This window comes from Scatophagus argus, chromosome 17 (genome assembly GCF_020382885.2).
Source record: "Scatophagus argus isolate fScaArg1 chromosome 17, fScaArg1.pri, whole genome shotgun sequence".
Lineage (NCBI taxonomy): Eukaryota > Metazoa > Chordata > Actinopteri > Scatophagidae > Scatophagus > Scatophagus argus.
The window spans coordinates 2017758-2036919 of NC_058509.1; the positions used below are offsets into that span (position 1 = coordinate 2017758).

The following is a 19162-nucleotide window of genomic DNA, read 5'->3' on the forward strand; positions in this document are numbered from 1 at the left end:
AGAATGAATGCGAGATCTGAGAAACAAAGTCATGTTCTTAATCCACCTGACTGGAGACTAAAGTGGCTAACTTTTGGCTTTACCACAGCTGTACATCACTGTGTCATGATATTTTTCCAAGCAAGATTCATCCTCATTTGCATCAAGTTTAAAGTGTTTTGGCTGTCCACTCCCTCAGACATCATTGATTCATTATATTTATCAATATTTATCATTGTCATTGGTCATTTGAAGACACTGAATCATAGTAAACTAAAACAGGATTTAATGAGGTTACGGCATTCAATAATTCACGTGACACAACTGAACTTTCATATAGAACTTTATTGAATATATCTATATATTTATGTATGTATATATACCTTATATTTTTTGTCTTTTCCAGTGAGGATCAGTATATTGTATTGCTTCCCCTTTTCCTTATTGTTCTTTACACATATCGGTCTGCTGAGTGGAAACATACCAGTTTTCCATTTGAAGAGTTTCAGGTTTGACTCGTGTCAGTAGCCCAAGTGTTGGGAAAAGGAGCTGGTGACTCACGCTGCCTTTAAAATGGCTTTGATTTGCAAACGATGGAACAGAACTTTTGCTCACGTACACTTTTACAAAAGGCAAAATGCAAGTTCAGGGTGCATGTCGGTGTTCATGAGACTGATGGGTTTTATTGTACTTTGTTGTTTACCATATAAAAACCACTGACGACACCAACACAGACCACATGTAGCCCACTCTCACCAAACTTAGGCTACTGACAACATGTCATGGGCAGGCGTGACGCCTTTACAGCCCAAAGTTACAGGTTTAGGGACTCTGAAACAATATAACATTAAGAATATCTATACATACCACCACGAAAATAAATAGATTAATATAAATTCTATCTCCTACAGTTACTCACTAGTCAGAACATTAAAAAACACTGATTATTAGGCTACGTTGGTAATGTTTAGGTATTAAAAAAATCAATCACCTGCAAGGAAACAAAGACCATGTGGTGATGGCAGAGCAATGGCGGAGGAATATTACGAAGTCAAAGAGAAGAAAAACTGATGCTGAAATAAAACCCAAAATATTAAAGAGAAAATGAAATGATTGAGAAAATGGACAAGAAGCCCCAGCAAACAAAATGGAGGAAAAAAATGACACTTTTGCTTCCGTTTGCAATGATCAACGTTCCCTTGATGAACGCACAAAGCCTCCAACCGATCCAGGGAAGCCGGTCAGTAACCGGTGACTGACCGCTCAGTAACCAGTGACTAACTGGTTTAAATGTCCGTGTATGAGTGAAGGGTGGAGCAGGGTGATACTGAGAAAAGCGCATGCACTCTCCACCAACTCTCCCTGCACAAACACAACTAAGGAATTCATGAAAATGACCCAAAGACAAATTTTACGCATTATCACCCCCTCACGTCTGTGCACATGCTTTCCACGTGACACCACTGACTTTAGTGTACATTAAGCAAGAGAAAGGAAAATAAAAAGGAATATAAAAAAATTACAAAAAGAAAAGATTTCAAAATGTATAAATACCCTGCAATAACCATTACGATCATAGAAACACCAGCAACATGATATTAATACTCAAGTAGTTACAATCTCATGTAACCTAGAGATGATCAACCACTCAGAATGAAAAGACAACCCAAAGATTACCATTTACAGACATTATGTGCTTTTGTCGAAGTGAATGGACCGATAATATACTCGATAATACATTTATTATTCTAGTTTGTCAAATAGTATATAGTTACAGCTAAAAGAGAGACGGAGGGAAGGGGAACTGAAGCTATCTGTTGTGCTCTTTTCTCTTTCCCTCCTTCTCCAGCTTGTCATCTGTCAGTGTTGGGTTGAAGTCATTTGCAAATGCAGCTGATTTAGAAATGCATTCAGAGTTCAGCGCACCAGTCCAATAGTCGGATTTGGGACGTGCGATGGGCTTCAGTCCAACATGTTTTGCAGTACGTCCATTACAGAGTTTTCTTCCCCTCAAATGATCTTAATTTCAAAAATACCCTCAAAAATATACTGCACTCAGATTCTGATTGGTTCTTTAGAAATTCTATCAAGATAATTTACTTCTCTAATACTAAATGATGTGCTTCAATTTTGTGTTGTTTCTTGAGTACAACTGAGGAACTTGATAAAATGGCTTAGATTGAAGTAACACACGCTCTCAATTTTTAGCTTTTGATCGAAGTTCGAAGTCCAACTCCACCCCCTGAGTGTAACGTGAATTGACCCCCACCCTGTTGCCTGTGGTTGCAGCCCTTTGCAGGAGCACTCAGCGGCGCTCTGCCTTGTAGCCTTCGGTATCGAGTGGTCATCGTAAACAACCATACAAACCCTGCAATCAATTTAGACAATGAAACATCACATAGAGAGTGTAAAAGTCCATCTTAACAAGTAGCTCCATCGACTTTGAGGATTCTTGTTCGACAACGCAAAATGATCAATGCTAATAACTGAAGAATAACTACTGACAACTGACATCCTCCTCCTCCTCCGACAGACAGACAGACACCTGACCGCCTCGTTTGCTCCCATTGTAATTACTACAGCGCAGAAATGTCCTATCAATAGATGTAAATATGAACTGTACTAAGTTACTTGCACGTATGCGTCTGTTGTTCTGATGAGGACGGGTTGAACACGGGAGACCGTATGCTAAACAGCAAACTCAAATCAATCCGTCTTATTGAGATGCTTAACACTTTTGTTAAAACAATTCTGGTTGCTTAGGGAACAAGAAACAAGAGGAGCAATATACTTCCATTCAGCCCGAATTCATTTGAACGATGACTGGAGGAATTTAAAGTTGGACGAAGAAACTTGTTCAGATGGACATTTGTTGCAGTGTTTAACCAAACTGTGACACCTGGCAGTGGTGTAATGGAGGCGTACAAAGTAGGACTATGGCGTTCTGCTGGAGAAAGCCCATCTGTCTCTGTAATTACCTTTGACACACAGTGAAAAATAAATAGGCTCACAGTGTGTCAGCCTCTTCTGGCGTGCATCAGTAGTTTAGATATGGCTGAGGTCGCTCTCTTCGGACCAGAGGTTAAGTAGCTACTGTTGACCTCCAACTGGCAGTCAACGCGTCACTGAGCAGCTTGTTACTTGGCTGAATGTACCCGTCTGTGGCTCTCTGCTTGTTTAAAAAAAAAATTAAAAAAAAAGATTTGTGGCTTATACCATCTGGACACTTTTTAAAATCATTATCTATGATGTTTCAAAGTGTTTAGAACAGCAGAAATCACTTGAAGGTTTTGGTGGGTTGCAGGCGACGAGACACCTTCAGTTCAGATTGGTTGTCTAGATGGGTAAAAACTTTAAAACCAGCTTCAGTTCACCTTTAACTTAAATGTCTTACAAATCACAAAATCAAGGCTCAGTAGCTTTTTGTTGTTAAGGTGAAGTTGCAGTTTAAATCTCCATAGCAGCTGAGAAAATGTAGAAGAGTAAATGCGAGTAAACTACTGAGCTCCCCTGCCTCCTCAGCAAGGCACTTAACCCCCAACTGCTGCTGCACCGGGTGGCTGGTGTTTCTGGAAAGATCCCAGCTGTGTGCGTATGATTACGGACAACAATGTAAAATGGAATTAAATAAATAAGTTAGAAAAAACAGTCCTTGTGTTAAAGCCTCCACTGCACCACGGCTGTATAATTAGCCTACAAGCAAGCTTTTTGAGGCTAAAGTCGTGACCATTTTAAGGCAATTGTCATGAATTTGCAGGTGTTTTATGATTGCTTATGATAACGCAAAGTAATTATGGCAGCGAGATACCACAGGCTCAAGGACAGAAACACTATCACTGAAGTGTCACCCGCCCATTTCCAGCTCTGCTCTTTTTTCCCTTCAATTCAGACATCTCTGACGCCTCTCTAAATTCAATCCCACTGCTGTTTAATGTCGACACTCCCCCAGCGTACCTCCTCTCCCTCCTGTCTGAGGTTTTGTTTTAAACTGGCGTAGTTTTCCTGTTAAGTGTATCTGAGTTGCTATCCCTGTCCCTTTTGGCCGTCAGTCGGTCCAGGGTTCCCACGTTGCCCCTGTCCCGCTCCCTCTCCATGGTGGCTGTAGATATCGGCGCTGGCTGGGTGGGTGTGGCGGCTGATGTGGAGGTATTCAGTGGTGCTGAATTCTGGGCTACTGCCGCTGCCGCCGCCAAGTTGGACTTGGAGTGAGACGGGAGTGTACCGCTGCTGACCACCGCGCCTCCTCCTCCCCCTCCTCCTCCACTGCCGCTGGAATCTTTTGGGAAGTAGTTGTGGAGCTGGTAGAGCGTGGCGCGGTCCACCGTGCCGTAGAGAGGTGGGGCGCCACCTCCCAGGCTGCCCAGCTTGGAGTCCCTCGACAGGGTGTACATGGAGATGTCGCCGCCTCCTCCACTCCCACCGCTGCTGGTGTGGTGGGGGTTGGGCAGAGTGGCCACAGAGAAGGGTGGGGCAGAGGGTGGCAGGCTGAAGGTCTTAGAGGCACCGATGGGAGAAGTCTCCTGTGAGTGCGGCGGGTCGGTGGAGCGCGAGCTGGAGCGGGAGCGCCGTCTGAAACGGTAGCTGGGCAGTCGCAGCATGGCGTGCGTGGTGCTCTTGAAGAGGTCGGTGCGAGAGCGGCAGCGCAGCTCCTTGTTCTTCTCGATGTAGATGTTGACAGCGAGGACACCCACCATCTCGGCCAGGATGAAGGACAAGCCGCCAAAGTAGAAGGACCAGCCATAGGAATAGTGCCACTTCTTGTCCTCGTCCTTCTTGGGGGAGATATCGCTCAGTGCTGCTGAGATGTACACGATCACTCCAATAATGTTGCTGAGCCCTGAAGAAAAATACAAAGCTTCTACTGTAAGTGCTCCTCTGGGACACATTAACCTGCAGCTTCATTAAATTTCCAGGCAGGGCTACTGGAACTGTTTTCTTTCAGTTATACAGAGAAGATGGGGGGGCGTAACATGAAAGTCAATCTGCATTTCATCCATAAAAACCTCTTATTATGTCTGCATTTGACTGATAGATCTGAAACTGGAGGTGAATTAGCAGCAGCAGACATAAACCAGAGATAAAATACTAAAGCAGATAGCACATTATGAGTTCCTGGTATAATAAAATCTGAACCCACATTTGTCTTACCTGCAGCCACAAAGAGAATCCCTCCGCCGAGGATGATGTTTCTTTTGCTCTTGTAGAAGCCGCTGGAAGCAACACAGACTCCACCCAGCAGGAGCAGGATGGCGCTGAGGATGGGGAAGATGCTGGAGGCTCGCACCACGCCTGCAGATGAGGACACAAACACATTGCTGAAACGTTTCTCTGGATTTTGCTGCGTCTGATGAAGATGACTAATTCTGTTCTTTCCAAACGTGGCAAAATTAGTGAGTTTCGACACCATTTAAAGGTGCAAAGTTAACAGCCTTGTGACACTCCTGGGAGAAAAAGTGTTACCAAGACGTGCTACAGCTGACACTACAACTTGGCTTGGGATCAGCAGCTATCTGTTTAAACAAGTTTACTACATAAGATTTAGCACATGATGTCTTCTGTGTCTTCGGAGACGCTTTGTCGAGACTGGGGAAATGACTTCAGCAGAGCGTATCTCTCCTGTGAGACAAGAGAATTAAAGACATTTGGTTTATGAGACAAGGAGGGTTTAACTAAAATGCGATATTACGTTCATTTGTGAGAAAAGCAGGAGACATTGTTTTTGGATATTGATCTGTATTAGTGAATAAAACTGAGAATATCCTGGCTTCTGAATCTGCCTCTTGCCACTCCCAAAACCTGATAGCCCGTCTTGTTGAGCACACAGCTCACAGTGATGGTCATGCATGAGTATCGCAGCAGTTTAGTATTGCAACTCTGTGTGCTGGTAAGAACCTCTGGATACGATACGTATCACAGAGCAGGGGTTACGAATCAGTGTGTTGTGATATATTCCTACACTGCACGTAAGGTGATTTGCTTAAGGTTAGGGAAGGACATTTTAGTCCAAGTATGAAGCAATGGCAGCCAGTTCCATTTATCAACATCACCTCATCAATAAGCAGTTCTGCAAAAGGTTTACGTCACCTGAATCTCCTCTACAGACGCCTCAAACCTGTGAGCAGTGGTGATAACGTAGAGAGACGATATGCCAGATTAAAATGCTGCGTGAGGAACGCGTGAAACAGCAGAGCCTTCAAGTTTTCAAGGTGACGGTTCGAGCTGCGTTTTCTTTTGTTTGCCTCCGGAGGGAAATGATAATGCTGTGATAAGCATATATACATACAAGTGACTGCCAGACATGTTAAACTGAGGCTGCATCCTCAACGCAGTGTATTTATCACCTGATAAGTGGCTGATAAGAAACGGTGCTGAGGAAGAGGAGGTTTGTAGGGATTTTCCATCTTTGCGGTGCTCAGGTGACAAACCCACACTGTGCTGTGTTACCTCAACAGAATTATTAGTCAAGTGATAATTACTTCCTCCAGTTGATTGAATTTTTCAGTTCGTTGATTAGTCAATCGACAGAAAAATAATCTTCAACTATTTTGAGAATCGATGAAGGATTTCAGTCATTTTTCAAGCAGAAGTGACAAACGTGTGCTGGACTCAAAGGTAAGAATTTGTTAGTTTTGTGTTTGAGGCTTGGGGCACATTTGTTGAACAAAACAATTAAACTTATCGATAGTAATTTTTCACAGTAACTATTAGTTGCCTGTTGTTGTATTTCAGTGGAGGAAAGTGAAGTCATGGACCAACGGAAGGAGCCGCAGCATTCAGGAGACGTACAAGAGCTTACAAAATGTATTTGCTCTTCTTAATTGCAAGATACTGCAAATAGTTTGTGAGCATTTTCACTATTTTCTCATTAACCATGACTGTCACTTGAACTTAAAAACCCTGGAGGACGCATCTCATCGTTGTCTGTTGAATTCTAAACATTTTCTATAATTACAACAAACTGAAAGGAACATTCAGTCGTTTGCGGTAAAAGCTGCTCTCCTTCAGTCAAGGCTGCACTGCAAAGCACACACGGGAATCTGAGATCGCATCACGGCCTTGTTCGCAGAAATAGATACCTTTATGTAATATATGGATGGAACATATATTTTGTAACCAAAAGGTTGAGAGCTGAGCGAACAGAATCTGCTATCACAATGGAGGCAGGATGTGAAACCTGAATCCTGAGCTGAAAATAATCCATTAGTGAAGGCTGTTCTTTCAATCCATCTGTGAAAAAAAAGCTTTCTGTACACCCCCAGACTCCCTACCCCATGCACCTGGGCATTTAAACACACACACACACACACACACAGAGTGTACAGACACACACTCTTACACACACCTCCAGGAAAGCTTTGCTTGAATCTGACATCCATGCATTGATGTCCGCCCACCATCCCCTTCTGTCCTTTCTCTAACTGCGTGTGACGGAGACTGAAGTGTGTGTGCGTGTGCTGAGATGTGTGTATGCATAGGCTGAGTGTGTGTGTTTGTCGTTCATTTGTAGATGTGTGTGTGTGTGCCACTCACGCAGCAGATACTCTGCAGCATCCTGGTCGTAGTCTGCGTCGTCTGGGAAATGGTTGATCTGAGAACACACACCTCGCTTCAAGCCTGGAGACAGAAAGACAGAGGAGGAGGAGGAGGAGGAGGAGGAGGAGAAGAGGGTGAGGAAGAAGGTAGCACAAAGTGGAGGTCACAAGCAATGAAATGGTGAAAAGAAGAGAGAGACAAGAGCAGAAGTGGAAGGAGAGAGCAATTACGGAAGACGTTGAAGACAAACATGGGACTGGCCGACAGTTATGGAGGGCAGAAAGGAGTGATGGACAGGGAGAAGATATGGAGGAAAGAAACATCACGGAAGAGAAAGAGATGAGCAGAGAACTGAAGGAGGTGAAGCAAGAGAGCTAAACAAGCTCACAGATGAGAAGACAGACAAACGGACGACAAGACCGTTTAAAATGATTAATATATTCTCGATTGATGGAAGTGATTGCCATCTAATGGCAAATTAAAATCTCACAAAACCAGCTGGAAGAATGGAGACATTGAGACGGGTTTTATCTTTCACGATGTCCAAATCAAATCATGTTCTCTGCTGTCTTTGTCCTCTCTGAACGGGAACGCACAGCTAGTTGGCGTTTCACTCCTTCCTCCATTCAGACAGCTTTGACTCGTGAAGAGCAGCAGCCTGCTTCTCTTCGCTCTTGTAAATCGTAACAGAAACTTCGTCTCCACGCTTACGTTTCTTACTGAGAGGAAATATTTGCTTGCCCTGACAGCTACTGTGTGCATCTCCTGGGCAAAATAAACACAACGAGGAAAGAGAGATCCCACGTTTCCCTTGCAATAAAGTGAAAGACAAGAAAACATTAAGAAGACTGTGAAAAGGACACTTCAGACACGCACACGTGCAAACAAACAAAAGCCAGCCGAGAACAAGCCGACACAAAATCAGAATCTTTTCATACCTCATGGAAGAACAGAATTATTAATCTGCATCCAGAGCTGAGCCCAGCACACAGCAGATTGGGATTAAAGGGCAGAGAATCTGTCTAACACTTGGGTGATTCCTCAAAAAGCTAAAAGGTCTTCACACGTGAAAAAAGCTCGCAAAAACTTGAACAAATTTCCCTCCGTGTCAGGTTTGGTTGCACACGCTGTAAAGTGTTCACGATGCAGTTACCTTGTTTATGATAATTATACTAATGCCTCAAAATGAATGTGGTAATTTACTGGCGTCAAAATGCAACATGTTACACCTTTAACTAAACAGGAGAAGCTTTAATAAATAGTTCTGCAAACCTCATTTTGTATGCATGTAAGAGTGTTTATTCTGCAATCGTCGTGTGTGTGTGTGTGTGTGTGTGTGTGGTCTCCTATTAAACCTGTCTGTCAGCTGCAGGAAAACTACTTAATCAGTCACTGAGTGAGTCACCACTCACATCTGAGCTGTGGGCATTATGATGAGATGTATGGTGAATGCATAGTGTATGTGTGTGTGTGTGTGTGTGAAAATAAAGGAACAAGTGCAGCACGGCAGAAATGCGGCAGAGCTCACATCTGGAAATTCTCTCATCCAAACTGTGCGACACCAACACCAAGACGCACCAACCAGGGAGTCCCGTCCAGTCGTTCAGGCAGGCGGTCGTCTCGCACAAGGCGTGCAGGCAGCCTGCACTGTGGGGCAGCCGTGGCCCAGAGGCTGGAGAAGCGGCTTGTGATCGGAGGGTCACCGGTTCGATTCCCCCACCCAACGGGCAGGAGAAATTTGGGTGTGGTGGAGTGATTAAAAATGCCCCCCCCCCCCCCCCCCCCCCCCCCCCCCTCCTTTAGCCGGCTGATGTGCCCTTGAGCAAGGCTCTTAACCCCCAATTTGCTCCCCGGGCGCTTGATGCTGCCCACTGCTCCTGTGTGTGTTTCACTGCATGTAATTTGTCGGGTGTTGCATGTGTTCAACTAAGGAAGAGGACGAATTCAGTGTGTGTATGTAAAAATATATATACTGTCAATAAAGCTGATTCTTCTTCTTCACTTTACCGACTGTGTGACGTCATCATCAGAAATGACCTCGTAAATATCCCAAAAGGTGGAAGAGCAGATCAGCAAAGGGGACAAAAGTGGAGCGAACGCATCACGCTGGTTGTGTGTTCGTGAGTAACAGAACACCTATTTATGTCCTCTCTGATAACAATGATGAGCACACTGACCTCAGCAGGACCTTCCAGTGACCTGCACACGACAAAACACACACATCCAACCCCCCAACGCATCCAAAGGTTTGCACGGCCTCACACATGCACGAACACGTATGTGAAAACACAAGCAGCCGTACCTTCCAGGCAGCAGATCCTCCACAGGCCGGAGTGGGTGAGAGCCCCAGGGTCTTTCTTGTCCTTGTTGTTGGAGTCCTCCTGGGACGAGTTGGCCGTGCTGTTGCAGATGAAGGCGCGGGCGTACAGCCAGTAGTCCGTACCGATCGCCACCGTCATCAGGGCGAAGGCCGCGAACGCTCCCATGGTGGTCAGCAGCACCTGGATGCCCCGCTCACACCACACCATCGCTGGGCGGGGAAGGAAACTGATGTCTGGAAAGAACACCGAAAACCACAATCTGTATCATCCTTTAATGGTGGGTCAGTGCACAGGAAGCATCCTGTCGTTCATCACTCATCTTTCAGGTTCATCACAAAGAAACATTTTGCTCTGCACTTGTCAGGTTTAAGCCACAGCATCTTTACAGCTACAATCACAGATTCAAAACAGATGCAGAGGTCTTTCATGTTGTTAAAAACGAACACTTTATCCGGTTGCATTTTTGTCTATTTTCCTATTCGATCCTCCAGTGTGTTTTGATTTATGTAAACAGGAAGTGTTACGTTCCTACGGACAGAGACTGTTTAACTTCCTGTGCTTGTGTCAGTCACAACAGCCTGAATCTTTAATCAGGATCACAGCGTTTGCCTACAGGTTACTGATTGATTTTAAGACTCTTATTGACTAAGCAAAGAATCCATTCATTTCAATGAGGCTAATGTGACACCAAACAGACTCTTGTTATTTATTTCCACAAAGATTCAAGAACGCCCTTAAAGGCTGAACACACAATGCGTTCCACCCTGCTCACAATTCATGCGTTGAATTGTCAAATATTTATGCCTTAATAGAACCAGCGTCCCCCGTGGGCTTCTGTGGGTGACTGGTGCGAGCTGGTGGGGTTGAGTCTTTCTGTTGCATTCTGGGTGAGCACACTGGAGCAGTTTTTAATCAAATAAAAAAACAGCGTACACAGCCTGCAGCGGTAAAGAAATGTTGGCAGCAGGCAGCCAGCAGAAGAACAAAACGCCGACCCTGCTGCATCAACAAAAATATACAACATCAAATATTGTTAAAGAAATGAAGAGTGGAAGATGGACTGCTGGGAGTCACACAGAGAAAATCCTCCCTTTTAAGTCCGTGAATGAGTTTCGCCCAGCAAATTTTAAGTAAAGTAAGAAAATTGATTGAAACTGATTTCATCCATCAGTGGATCCTCTCGGCTGGTTGGCACATTCGAATTGTGACCTCCCTGTCAAAACTTGGCTTTCCAAGAGGCTTGTTTTAAAAGCCGTTAATATCAGCAGAGTTTGCTGGTAGGGAAGAGAACTGCTTGTAATTTAGCTGCTGATAAGATCAACAGGACTTCAGGAGAAAAAACACCAAAAGGCAACTGCAGAGGAGCAGGAAAGAAAAAGGAAGCAGGATGGTTTACATACACATGAACAAACCTAAGAGGCTACCAGAGACAGCAGAGGAGTGGATGATGGGAGGTGAGGAGACGAGTGGAAAGAGACGAGACGTAAATCGAATCTGAGAGGTGAACAGCGAGCGACACGACGAGGGAAGCAACACATCACAACACACACATACAACACATCTGCTGTGCTTCAGGAAACACAAATGAAACATCCGAGATGGAGGGGGACATGGAGGGGAGGAGGGGAGGAGGGGAGCGGTCGAATTTAACCTCACAGCTCCTCACTAACATTTTAACCATCTGAATGAAAGTGATGGAGAAATGCTGCCATGCAAACTCACCGAGAGGTCTGGAAACCTCACGACTACGATTTCTGCTCATGCGATGACAAGCGGGAGGTTAATGTAAACAATCGATCGCACAGAGAATATCAGCCCCAGTGTGGGCTTTTAAACTGTTTGGTTAATTCAGCCGGCCTGAGGGGTGTTTCCATGGCAACACAAATCCCAAAATAACAAGAGAGCACTGATACTCTGACCCTGAAACTGACCTGCATGCTGGAATATTCATAAGGTAACTCCCAGAAAGACTGCAGACGCACGTCACTGCAGTCCACATGTCATCCAGGTGTCTCACTTCAATTAAAGTTGCAGTACCACAGGGTACAAATACTCTGGTACAAGTACATTCAATCAAGCAAAATTCAACTTAAGCAAAAGTACAAAAGTATTGCCATCAAAAGATGCCAAAGTAAACGTATTGACATGCAGGCTCAGGAGGAAGAGCAGCTTGTGTGCTCATGATCGTGTTTAGGTAAGCCGGTGACGCCGTTTCCAAACGACTTAGTGCTCATGTAGATTAACAAAACATCACAGCAGAGCCGTCATCGCATGCCTGTTGCGTAACACATTAATGTGATGGACAAGATGGGGAGAGAAGTGAGTCTGGACAGAAGTCTGTTAACTGTGCAGCAACAATTAGTTTTTTCTCTGCTTGTCTTCGTCAGGACTTCTGTCAAATCGACTCAGTTTCATTTATAAAGTCAAACATCAGAAATCACTTTTCAGTCTGTGATTCATATGACACCTTTTACCCTGAGACACGCTACGTGAAAACATGCCACATCCTTCAAAGTGAAACTCGAGCAGCGCATCAACATGGCAGCAACAGGACTCCTCCATGTTCCCGCCGGATGCCTCACGCTCAGAGGCTCACAATCTTTCATTTTAGTTGGTAACTGAGACAAGCAGTAACATGGACGCTTCCAGGCTTTGCTTCAGACACATTAAGCTCTTTGTGAGGACGGCCACAGGGGGACGAGGTGCATTGTTTCCACCTTTAACAACCCGAGTCAGTCAGACATCAGGTTTTACTTTAGGCTGCGGTGACAAAGCTGGATCAGACAACACTTCTGATGTTTATAACAACATGTCCACACTGGATGTCCACACTGGCATGTGCACATCCAGTGTGGACATGGTGACACAAGGTTTAGTATCCTCGCTGTGCTTGATGCTGATTGGTTAGTCTTGTCAAAAGAAAAAAAAAGAATATAAACCAACAAATGCTGCTTTTTAGAACCTGAGAAAGAAGTCTGCAGTCCAGAGACACAGTGCACGTAAAGACAACTCGATGACACCTGAATGACACACAAGTTTCAGGCAGATAATTCAGAACTGCTTCGATTCATTCTTTCACAGCTCGTCCCCTCGATGTCCTGAACTGCGTCTCCCTCAGTCGTCTCTGCTCGAACCAACGTTCAGCTCAGGCAGATTGATCAAAACTACCTCTGAATCCAGACCTCAATACACATCCCGCAGTGAGTGTGTGTGTGTGTGTGTGTGTGTGTTTGTTGTTTGTCCTTACTTGTTTGTGTGTTTGAACGTTGCCTGAACGTCTACATTCATGTATGTGTACACACGTGCATCCGGTTGTCTGCTGCCACATGCGCGCACGTCTGTGTGTGTGTGTGTGTGTGTGTGTGTGTGAGTGGTACCTGGGGGCATGTTTCTGCCTTTTGCCTCCATCTCCTGTCCCCCCTGCTGCTGCTGCTGCTGCTGCTGCTGTTCTTCTTCGTCGGTGAAGAGCGCTCCGTAGCCCCGGTCCGAGCCGCCTCCATCCACCGTGGATCCTTCACTTTCTCTCCCCTTCCCTCACTCCTTTGCCTCTCCTTCTCTTCTTATCCCTTGTTTCGTCTCCCTCTTCTTCTTCCTCTTTCTCCTCTTGCTTCTCCCTCTCCTCTCTTTACCGTGAGCGCTCCTTCTCTCCTTTTCAGCGAGCGGGGGATGCTTCACTTGGCGTCCTCTCCTCTCATTGAATTGTCATGGCAGTCATCTTAGCTATACTGAGAAAAGGAAGAAAGGAGGAGGAGGAGGGGGTAAAGAGCAGATGAAAGAGAGTGAGAGATAAGACAGAAAGAGAGGGAGAGAAGGACAAGGAGAAGATGAGGAGGAGAAACGAAAGAGTGAGAAGACAGAGAGCGAGAGGGGGGCAAACGATGGATTCGATTAACGAACGTGACGTGAGTCTTGAAAGCAGCAGATGCTCCAGAAGCATCTCCCGAACAAACATGTATTCCATATGAGAATGATGATATGCCATTGAAACAACAAACAAACAAACAAACAAACACTGAAAACCTGATGCTGTTGTCTCAAAACGAGCCCCCTGTCAAACAAGAGGAGCTGGTTGGCTTCACAGAGAGAGACAGATATAAAGCAACAGAAAAGAACAGGCGATGCGAGAGAGCGTGCTCTATTCCATTGCCATGGCAACAGTGAATTCCAAAGTCTATGGCGGAGCTAGCGAGCGTGCACGTGTGTGTGTGTGTGTGTGTGCGTTGAAGGAGCGGAGGGATGGATGTAACAGCTGAGCGGATTTTGTTGAGATTTAAAAAAACAAAAAACAACTGCAAATTCCATTGGTGTGCAGAGGAGCCTGGATGTTATACGTGACGGACGCACACACACACACGCACACACACACACTTATGTTGTGCATGTACACGGTGGCTCACAGTGCATGAAGAATGAACATTCACAGGAGAGATGACAGACTTGTGAGTCACTGGCGCTGTGGTGACAGCGTCTCGGCATGTTTCATCCATCCAACTTTTTCTTCCTGTTGGTGCGATGGATTAATCACGAGTATTTAGTGCTGGTTCATGCTTTGAAATGCACAATGCAGATTTCTCAAAGCCGGAAGATCCGGACCAAGCGGGGAGATGACGCCTTGCCCAAAGGCGTTTCAGCAGAGCTGCTGCTTTCCAGCTTGAACTCACATCCTACATTTCAGCCAGCAGGGACGTCCTGAAGAGAAAATCCCCGCCAGCACTGACGCTGGGTCAGATTTTGTTTTTTTGTTGTTGTTTTTTTAGTTTCAAGCTGTTGCCAAAACTGCAGGGCGCCCAAAATCACACATGAAAAGCAGCAGCAGCAGCACAGCAGGGGATTCCAAGACTTTTTCCCCTTGTTTTAAAGTCCACAGCACATCTACAGGCGGTTCTGACCACAGCCTGCCGCCCCCCTTTGGAGACTCCCAGGAAAACATCAAAATGCCGCAATACAACACACAAAGGAGCCCTTGCAGATTTGAGAACTCTGACTGTTGTCCGTTTGGAGCAAAGGCTGACATGTTGTTTTGATTTCAAACAGCAGCAAATCTTCATAAAGACTAAACTGGGTGGACGGATTAATGAAGCGCGTTCTCTTTCGCTGCAGACAACCGACGCTGGTTTCCTTACGCCACAACCACAATTTTCTCCTCTCCTTATCCAAGTCGTTTTCAAAGTTTTTGTGCCACAGTCTTGAACAAACCACAATCCCAGCGGTGTCAAATTAGAAAGTGCTAATACTGTTCTTCTCCAACCCTCATTTCTCACGCAATAACAAACGGCAGGTCTTGTCACTTGTTTGTCTGTACCTGAGATCCACCTGACACGAAACACATCTGCAACATCACACGCACAAATTAAGACCTGATTCAAAGGGACCTGAGGACCATCAGAATCTGTCCTAAGGGAGCATGATCAGAGCTGCTGGGACCTGAAGGCAATACACTGGAAACCCTAAAGGACCTGATTCGATAGTGACAGAAGATAACAGTTTGGTCCTGGTGTCCTGGACTTCTGGGTTACGACTTGGTTACCATAAACCAGGAGGACCCGCGAGGACCTCCAGCCTGTGCTGGTGGAAGATTAACAGCAAGAAAGGTGTGAGTTTGGAACGATTCTGTGCCAGTGCAGCTGTCTCTCCTTTGATGAAATATTAACACCGACGCTGCTGTAGGCCACGTCTGAATAGTTTCGACCAAAATCGCTCAGGATGCACAGACCAGTTTTTCAGTCAAAAACGACTGTTCAGAAACTTGGTCAGACTTAAAAAATGAAGCGTTAAATAGACAAGGATTTTGACTTTGATAGCAGACAGTTATTTTGTGAGTAGGAGGTGTCGCTTGTCTTCTCATTTTGGAATAAAACTCGTTAATTTCTCCAGTTTTTGTGTCAAAGCATGCAGAGCCTATTAGTTCAAATCACAAACCAGCAGTTGCAACAGAAAAGAAGCTCCCACCTCATCCCCTTTAAATGAGGCCGAGCAGATTCTGTGGAGTCACTAACAGGAACTGCGAGCACACAGTAATGAACCCAAATTACAGGCAGAATTCAAAGCTTTTTATGGCTGCAAGTGAGCAAGGAGTCCATCCAGAGAAAACTGTACACACTAACAACGCTGGCTGAAGCTCCTCAACACCTCCACCCCCACCAGAGAATAAGAAGAAGACATTTAATGTAGCCTTGCATGGTTTTTGGCTGGTGAAACCCTTCAAACTTTCAAACAGTCCCACTGAAGGTGCCAAGTGCAAGTGTGAAGTTTGCTCATGCAGCATTTAAACATATCCTTCTCCTGGGACCAGCAGACTGACGTCTCCATCACTGATCTCGTCAAAATGGTCGTCACTCACTGTACATAAGAAGTTGTTAGTTATCATTTTTATGTTATACAAAAAAAGGCTTTCTTATTCTTATCTTAAAATCTGATGGCAGATTTGAGTTGTGAAAAATGTTTAAATGCTGACGAGCTTTTGACAGGAGTGAACTCTGGGAAGCAGACTCGTGATCACGGATTGAAAGCGTTGCTGAAGAACCTGCAGAGAAAATCCTGTTGAATTTATATGTGCATCTAATGTTGCGATGGCAGCATGTGTCACAAAGTGGTGGCGGTTGTGTCACATGTCACACAGGACAGAATTCTGCCAATTAATTACAGGAAAGCATTATTGCCATCAAGCTCATCAATTAAAAGCATCTAATGAGCTTCTGAAACCGTAGAAAGGTTTTGTCAATACAGTGACGTGAGGTTTGCTGGATGGCCCATCTAGTGTTCATTAGAGGAACTGCAGCTGAAAACAGTTCAATACTGCACTCAGCAGTCGCCTGATTGCTCCTTTTTTGGGACCCCTTGAAAGCCCCACGAGGGCCTGTAATTTGTGACAACAAACAACACAAAGACAGGAAGTCAGACATTGTTATTCTGTCCTGAAAAACTCCTAAAATAAATCAGCTTTCCAGGCTGACACCGTAGATTATGAGGAACAACATGGAACAAACAGAAGCTGGAAGGGCTCGCCGGCGGCTGCACAGATGATACACAATGCAGAGAATAAAAGTTCAAGGACGAATCAGTCGCGCTCTGCATCATGAACGCAGCGACGCCATGAATCCTGCTGTGAATACAGAGCAGCAGCAGAACGTGGACGAGGAGCAGGAGGAACAATAAGCCTTCAGTGGCATGATGGGATGAGGACATCAGTCTATAGAACAATGCTTAAAGATTTCATGGAGACTTCCTGTGTGTGTGTGTGTGTGTGTGTGTGTGTGTGTGTGTGTGTGTTGTTAACACACAACACCACACTGTACTGATAAGCTAAATATGAAAGGATTGTATGGACAGTATTGAGTATAATACAGCACAGTGGAGATTCATCTGCCTTATTGTTGTTTGGCTGTATGTTCACAGGAGTATTTAAAGGCATATTACACAGTATTTCCCACCAACCTAAAACCTGACTTGCTTTGTTCAGAACTGCTCACACAGAAACTTCCCCAACAAAAAACTAAACAAAAACAAAACGATGGAGAAATAAGAGCCACCTCCTGAGACGGACTGTACACACTCAGCCTTGATTTTTATGCCTTTAGGTAAAAGTTCTACATTTTAAATTTTCTTTTAGGCTTGGTTAGACACTGATGCTGTGCACAAATCCCAGCAGGAGCAAAGCGAGAGTCGATAGGCAGGAAGCAGGATCAGGTTGTTTCCTTCAGTAATATTCAACACCCAGACAGTGAAATCTAAATCCAGTCTGCTGCTGGAGCCCACACTGTGCATCCTACACATAACATCACAGAGCCTGATGTGACAAAGGACGACCCGTCCAGCCCAGGCTGTCATGGCACCTGCCTTTCCTGAGGGGAACATTAATAATTCATGTCTATACAGTCATGTGCCGTCTTCACCTCCTGTTCCCGTAACATCTGCACAGACCCTGAACAGTTCTCACACTGAACCTCTCACACACACACCCTGATTCTTTCTCTTACCTTGTCACACACACACACACACACACACACACACGTCTTCTGTAAGTGAGCAGCTCTGTGATGACGGCGGGTTTAAAGCGGCTTCCCGCAGACACAAACGCAAAGCGGTGTCTCCCAGATGCTCACATCTACAGAACAACGTGTCCATGCGGCGCGCTCCTCTCCAGGCATCCGGACCGCTGCGTCCTTAAAGCACGGGATGCAGTGGCGGGATTCTGGCGACCGTTTTCACAGATACTCTGATCGGTTACAAGCTTACCTTCGCAGGAGCAACTTTTGCAGCCGATGCAGGTGACGGCGAGGCGCGTGACAGAGAGAGAGAGGGAGCGTGGGTGAGAGAGCTCGTCAAGCCTCGATGTGTGTGTGTGTGTGTGTGCGCGCGCGCGTTTTGTGCGCATGTGTGTGTTGTGTGGAGGGAAGGTCTAATGGGATCTTGTTGATGTAAGCGCGGATAGGACAAACTGTGCCATGTTCTCTTAAAGGTGCTTGTGATCGTTTCCAGCAGCGCGGTGAGGATGTGATGTGTGCTGCAGACTGAGGGAGCTGCTTTAAGCTTAGCTGTCCTCAGATGTTTGACCAAAAGTCTGAACACCTGACAAGTCCAGGTCTCAACATGTCTCAGGTCTAAATGTGAAGGCTAGAAGTTCTGGGCCCCTTGGGAAGCCGAGGCTGCAAAGCAAAACGTCCAGAGGGTCTGGAGGTTTCAGGACCCTGATCTTGTATTGTATTAGAGAAGCTTGCTAACCTGCAGATCTTTGTGGTTCGATGACAAAGCAGTTGAGTAGATTCAAGCTATGATCCTGCATTTAGCCGAGCGTGTTTGGAGAGGCCGACCCGCTCAGGCTGGGTTCACCTGGTCGTGTTGCGGCTGACAAATACGCTTTGTTTTTACTTTTACTTTTTGAGTTAACACTGTGGTAAAATTCACTGAGAGAACACGAGTAACCAACACATCTAACTCATCTGTCCAGTCAGCTTCAAAGATAAAATCCATTGAGATGTGCTTTGCTGTGTGATGCCGTTGGACTGGGAGATCTTCTTCATGTCGGTTCCTGTGGTGTTCCAGCAGCTACGACCTCCTTCTGTTACTCTTTTCAATTCTAACCCACACAGTGAAGCCGGCGTGCATGAGCTTATTCAGTCAGATTACACTTAGTGCAAATTAAACTGAGCTGAAGTTCTCACTGACGGTACGTTTACGGTTCTCACTGCTGTAATGAAGGGGGTGATGATGATGATGAGGAGGAGGAAGAGGAGGAGGAGTTGGGTTACATTTGTTCAAGTCCTCCTCACAATCAAGATAAAGATTAAGAACAGTGGGGTGAAATGCAAACAAATATTTGAAGTGTGTGT

The 19162-nt window shown here is 45.3% G+C and overlaps 1 protein-coding gene across 2 annotated transcripts; it reads right to left on the reverse strand.

The window, feature by feature from the left end:
- Positions 1–267: 267 nt before the first annotated feature.
- Positions 268–18175, reverse strand: LOC124075052 (voltage-dependent calcium channel gamma-4 subunit-like). 2 transcript variants are annotated; one of them, XM_046418428.1, is made up of 6 exons: positions 18069–18175; positions 13211–13558; positions 9815–10066; positions 7510–7593; positions 5128–5268; positions 268–4816 (listed from the first exon to the last, which is right to left on the reverse strand). In XM_046418428.1, exons 2-6 carry the CDS (start codon positions 13239–13241, stop codon positions 3963–3965), a joined length of 1362 nt encoding a protein of 453 aa, XP_046274384.1. In that variant the 5' UTR covers positions 13242–13558; positions 18069–18175; the 3' UTR covers positions 268–3962. The 2 variants fall into 2 exon arrangements, with proteins under 2 accessions (XP_046274384.1, XP_046274385.1); XM_046418429.1 differs by lacking the exon at positions 18069–18175 and adding an exon at positions 17936–18067.
- Between the last annotated feature and the right edge of the window lie 987 nt (positions 18176–19162).